The sequence below is a fragment of the Haplochromis burtoni genome, unplaced genomic scaffold (assembly GCF_018398535.1).
Source record: "Haplochromis burtoni strain Fernald_Lab_line unplaced genomic scaffold, NCSU_Asbu1 Contig_1989, whole genome shotgun sequence".
NCBI classification, from domain to species: domain Eukaryota; kingdom Metazoa; phylum Chordata; class Actinopteri; order Cichliformes; family Cichlidae; genus Haplochromis; species Haplochromis burtoni.
This window is the reverse complement of record NW_024584350.1, coordinates 10,624-16,150: the sequence shown is the minus strand read 5'-3', so window position 1 is coordinate 16,150 and position 5,527 is coordinate 10,624. Positions and strand designations below refer to the sequence as shown.

At 44.1% G+C, this 5,527-nt stretch overlaps 1 protein-coding gene across 1 annotated transcript; it reads right to left on the bottom strand.

Annotated features, from left to right (window-relative positions):
• Positions 1 to 1,093: 1,093 nt before the first annotated feature.
• LOC121813594 lies at positions 1,094 to 3,103 on the bottom strand (the record flags this gene model as incomplete). Its single annotated transcript, XM_042217447.1, has 2 exons — positions 1,716 to 3,103; positions 1,094 to 1,626 (listed from the first exon to the last, which is right to left on the bottom strand). Coding segments are annotated over exons 1-2 (1,220 nt in total), but the record flags the coding sequence as incomplete, so codon positions are not given.
• Between the last annotated feature and the right edge of the window lie 2,424 nt (positions 3,104 to 5,527).

Sequence of the window (5,527 nt, the reverse complement as noted above, 5' to 3'; positions counted from 1 at the left end):
TTTCTCCTTGACCAACTTACCTTCTGCTACACACACCCATACAACACACGACCTACCCAGTTCCTGAGCACAACAAACTTGCCTACCTATCTTCTGGAGCGTGCTGGGCTCGAGGCAACTTGAAAGGCAGAACTTCAGCGACCGGGGCCCTGAATTGCCTACCCCCAACAGGGAACTAATCCCCGCCCAGGATTACTCCGAAAATAAAAAAGGCAAAACAACAAAAGAGTGCCCGAAGGAAGAACTTAAAACAAAGCTCAGCTGGACACTCACCTAACTAAACTGGGAAGTTGTGAATCTCTAAAAGGTGACAAAGTGAGATAATCAAAAAACCAAATCCAACACAGAACTCCCTTTTCAAATCCCGGACGAGCCCCCACTTGTTACGTTCCCCTGGGGGGGTCTAGGCGGTGAGGGGGAAGTAACAAAAGTGACCGGGTCAGAAAAAGGAGTCAAGGAGGCGAAACAGTTAAATAAAACAGTTTTATTGAAGTAATTCAACTAAAAGAGACGGACAAGCCGCTATCACCATCAAACACAAACAAAACACAAACAAAACTCAGGCGTTGGTCAAATAAAGCAAAAAGTCAAAAGGAAAGCGCAGCTCACTAGCTGGAAACCACACTACACAGCTCACTAGCTGGAAATCACCGCAAACACTCAGCTCACTAGCTGTACCCACACAAAATGGCACTCTGGCCCAGAGCTCACCCTGCTCTGGGCTTAAATACCTTTAACACTAGCACCCCCAGGCTTCTACCTTTTCTACCTATAAAACCCGAGAGCAGCCAAATGGCTGGTAGGCTTTTAGCTTCAGCCAAGTGGAAGCTAAATTGTCTAGTCATTCATATGTAAATTGGGTCGTTGAGTCGTTATCTGGGAATTCTGGAGGGAGGGGACTGTGATTGAGGGCCATCTAAGTTTGCCATCTTAGGGAGAAATGACACATGGGTATATGTCCTTTGTTGCTAAGATTTATTGATAAAAACAGTACAAAAAACCAACCATTTGTACACATATTTACAAATAATAATAAAAAGTGAGTGAGTACAAACAATTCAACATTTCCAGCAATCACTCACAATCCTGGCACTGCCATGGTATCTGTAGTCTGCATTTACCACATGTGTATCTTTTGCAGTGAACACATCGCACAGTGGCATGATTGTTCTTGCAGTTGTGTTTGACCTGACACGAGGCTCTTTTTCCAGGGCTAGATGTGTCCGAAGGTTGTGTCTGAAGCAACTGTTCTTTTCTTGCCTTCTTCCCAGCTACATGAGAGCGAGCCAACTCTGTTGCAAGCGCCACCAGGAAGTCCACCCGTCTTTCCTTTGTCCCGGTGCATGCTTGATACAGCACATGTGCATTCAGTGCTGCCATGTCAATCATGTTATAAAACACGGCGACTGGCCAGCGCCGTGTTCCTTTGCGGACAGTGTACTCCCGAACCATCTGGTCCATCACATCCACGCCACACTTTGTTTTGTTGTAAAGGGTGACAGTGTTTGGCTTCCTTTTGGTGGTGTTATCAGTCTGAACCACGCCGTGCATGCTGCTAAGAATATAGACTGTCTTCTTCCGTTTGGCCGCATACGCCGTCAGCGTGGCAGCAGAGGTTGAAAACACCTAAGAAATAAGATAAATTGTTATTTCCATAGCCCTTTTACACACAATGAAACACATAAACATAGAACCACAAAAGACCTGCAACATACCTGAGTGGTGAATGCATTGCGATCTGTCTGTCTAGTGGATTGAGGAATTTCCCTGCGAATCCTGTTGACTGTGCCGAGGATGGTGGTTTTCCGTCTAAGAAGTTTTTGTGCCAGTGAAAGCGATGTGAAAAAATTGTCCGTGGTAACATTTCTGCCCTTGTCTAGGAATGGTTCCATCAGCCTCATTACGACATTTTCAGAAAGTCTCTCCCCAGTGGGACGATTGGGGTCCTTGCCAAGATATGGGAAGACATTGCAAATGTACTTGGATTTTAGGTCGCAAGCCACCCAAAACTTGATCCCAAACTTGTCAGGTTTACTTGCAATATACTGCAGGAAACTGCACCGAGTCTTTGATGGGAAAAGCTGTTCATCAATGGTGATATGTAGACCAGGGTTGTAGCACGTGATGCAGTTGGTGACAAATGATCCCCACACACTGGAAATTGCAGCAAACTTGTCAGTCTTTGCTCGATCACAGCGGGTGGACCTAAAATCCAAGTACATTTGCAATGTCTTCCCATATCTTGGCAAGGACCCCAGTCGTCCCACTGGGGAGAGACTTTCTGAAAATGTCGTAATGAGGCTGATGGAACCATTCCTAGACAAGGGCAGAAATGTTACCACGGACAATTTTTTCACATCGCTTTCACTGGCACAAAAACTTCTTAGACGGAAAACCACCATCCTCGGCACAGTCAACAGGATTCGCAGGGAAATTCCTCAATCCACTAGACAGACAGATCGCAATGCATTCACCACTCAGGTATGTTGCAGGTCTTTTGTGGTTCTATGTTTATGTGTTTCATTGTGTGTAAAAGGGCTATGGAAATAACAATTTATCTTATTTCTTAGGTGTTTTCAACCTCTGCTGCCACGCTGACGGCGTATGCGGCCAAACGGAAGAAGACAGTCTATATTCTTAGCAGCATGCACGGCGTGGTTCAGACTGATAACACCACCAAAAGGAAGCCAAACACTGTCACCCTTTACAACAAAACAAAGTGTGGCGTGGATGTGATGGACCAGATGGTTCGGGAGTACACTGTCCGCAAAGGAACACGGCGCTGGCCAGTCGCCGTGTTTTATAACATGATTGACATGGCAGCACTGAATGCACATGTGCTGTATCAAGCATGCACCGGGACAAAGGAAAGACGGGTGGACTTCCTGGTGGCGCTTGCAACAGAGTTGGCTCGCTCTCATGTAGCTGGGAAGAAGGCAAGAAAAGAACAGTTGCTTCAGACACAACCTTCGGACACATCTAGCCCTGGAAAAAGAGCCTCGTGTCAGGTCAAACACAACTGCAAGAACAATCATGCCACTGTGCGATGTGTTCACTGCAAAAGATACACATGTGGTAAATGCAGACTACAGATACCATGGCAGTGCCAGGATTGTGAGTGATTGCTGGAAATGTTGAATTGTTTGTACTCACTCACTTTTTATTATTATTTGTAAATATGTGTACAAATGGTTGGTTTTTTGTACTGTTTTTATCAATAAATCTTAGCAACAAAGGACATATACCCATGTGTCATTTCTCCCTAAGATGGCAAACTTAGATGGCCCTCAATCACAGTCCCCTCCCTCCAGAATTCCCAGATAACGACTCAACGACCCAATTTACATATGAATGACTAGACAATTTAGCTTCCACTTGGCTGAAGCTAAAAGCCTACCAGCCATTTGGCTGCTCTCGGGTTTTATAGGTAGAAAATGGCCAAATGACTATCCGTGGGGGTCTAAGTGTTAATTGCTGATGGGAGTCAGCTGTACAGGAGGGAAAAGGTGGCACCTCAGACAGGAGGTAGTGGGACACGCCCACACAGGCACGCTCAGGAGAGAGAGAGGCCCCGCTAGGGCCGTAACACGGAGGTCTAGCTCTGTGCTGGGATGTTCCCTGGAGTCTGTGGAGGTGGTTGGCGAGAGGAGGATGTTAGTAAAGCTGACATCCATCATGAACAACCCACATCACCCACTGCATGAGTATGTGAGTGGGCTGAGCAGCTCCTTTAGTCAGAGACTGAAACACCCTCGCTGCAGGAAGGAGCGCTTTCACAGATCATTCATCCCAACAGCAGTTAGACTCTATAACTCCTCAATCACGATGTCACAAGTCACTGGACACTGTGAACATCCACGGTCACCACTTCATGCATAATGTACCTTCCATGTGTATGGACATGTGCAGTTATATATGTATGTATAGTATACATACACCGTAAAAAAAAAAAAATCCTAAAAAAACAGTAATATTCCGGCAGCTGGGGCGCCAAAATAATACCAGAAAATAACAGAAAATAACTTTCCCATGAAAATACGGTTATTTTCAGTAATGACAATACAGTTTGTTGCCCTAATTTTACATGGGATTTTGCCTTTTTCAAGTGCTTTTAAACATTAAATTAGGAACATTTTAATGTGATGTTGGCCTATAGGAAAACCTGGACATTTTCATCCATCTTGAAAATCCCCCTGGACGCCCCGGACAGAACGTGAAAAGTGGACATGTCCAGAGAAAGGAGGACGGTTGGTCACCCTAGCATAGCCCTAAAGAATGTAGCCTCATGGGCAGTGTAGCCCAGTTGTAAATAAGCTATTAAGACTCGACTGTACACTTTTCTTGTGTTTTCCACCGAAACAATAGGAGCAGCCTTTCAACGCCTCTGTCTGTCTCTCGCTAGCAAAGTTGACCCAGACTTCAAAGTAAAGCTAGTTTTCGGCTACGAGCCCACGAACCCGACGTATTAGCCAGAGGTCCCTTTACTACGGTTCAGAGCGCGGAATAGTTTTCTATACGAGATCGCTGCAAAAAGTGCAGCCTTACCTAATGTCCACCCTACTGTTACTCATTTTATATTAAGATTTAAAAATCTAGTTGGTATTGGTATGGCGAGTAACCTTCAGTAATAGTAATAAATCACACAGCAATAGTACATTCATGTAGTTGTAAAAAGCATGATAATATATTAAGTAATCCAAAGTATTCAGAATACGTTACTCTCATTGAGTAACGTAACAGAATACGTTACAAAATACATTTTGGGGCATGTATTCTGTAATCTGTAGTGGAATACATTTTAAAAGTAACCTTCCCAACACTGCTGATCAGCCATAATAAGGCTCCAGGTCCAGACGGCTTCCCTGCAGAATTCTACAAAGAATTCTGGACAATTTTGGCACCAGTATTCCACAGCATGTTGCAGGAAATCGAGGAAAAGGGCAGACTACCACCAAATATGAATTCTGCCAACATTAGTCTCCTGCTAAAACCAGGCAAAGACCCTTTATTTCCCTCAAGCTATCGTCCAATTCTCTTTTAAATGTAGACCTTAAAATAATCTGCAAAGCTCTCTCAAAGAGATTAAAGACGATAACTCCCCTCACTGTAAAAAAAAATGTAATATAAAAGTATTTTACAGTTTGTACAGTTTTTCAAGCCCCGGCTCGGACAGTCTCAGTTGTTGTGTCCTTGGGCAAGACACTTCACCTACCGCCTACTGGTGATGGCCAGAGGGGCCGATGGCAGCCTCGCTTCTGTCAGTCTGCCCCAGGGCAGCTGTGGCTACAACTGTAGCTTGCCTTCACCAGTGTGTGAATGTAAGAGTGAATGAATAGTGGTATTGTAAAGCACTTTGGATGCCCAGAAAAGCACTACATAAATGCAATCCATTATTATTATTTAAACCAACTGTTAACTGTATATTTCTGTACATTTAAGTATTATTATTCATATTGCCGCATTCATTGACCTTGTTTATAGGTAATTTCATTGTTTAATCACATTAAAATGTTCCTAATTTAATGTT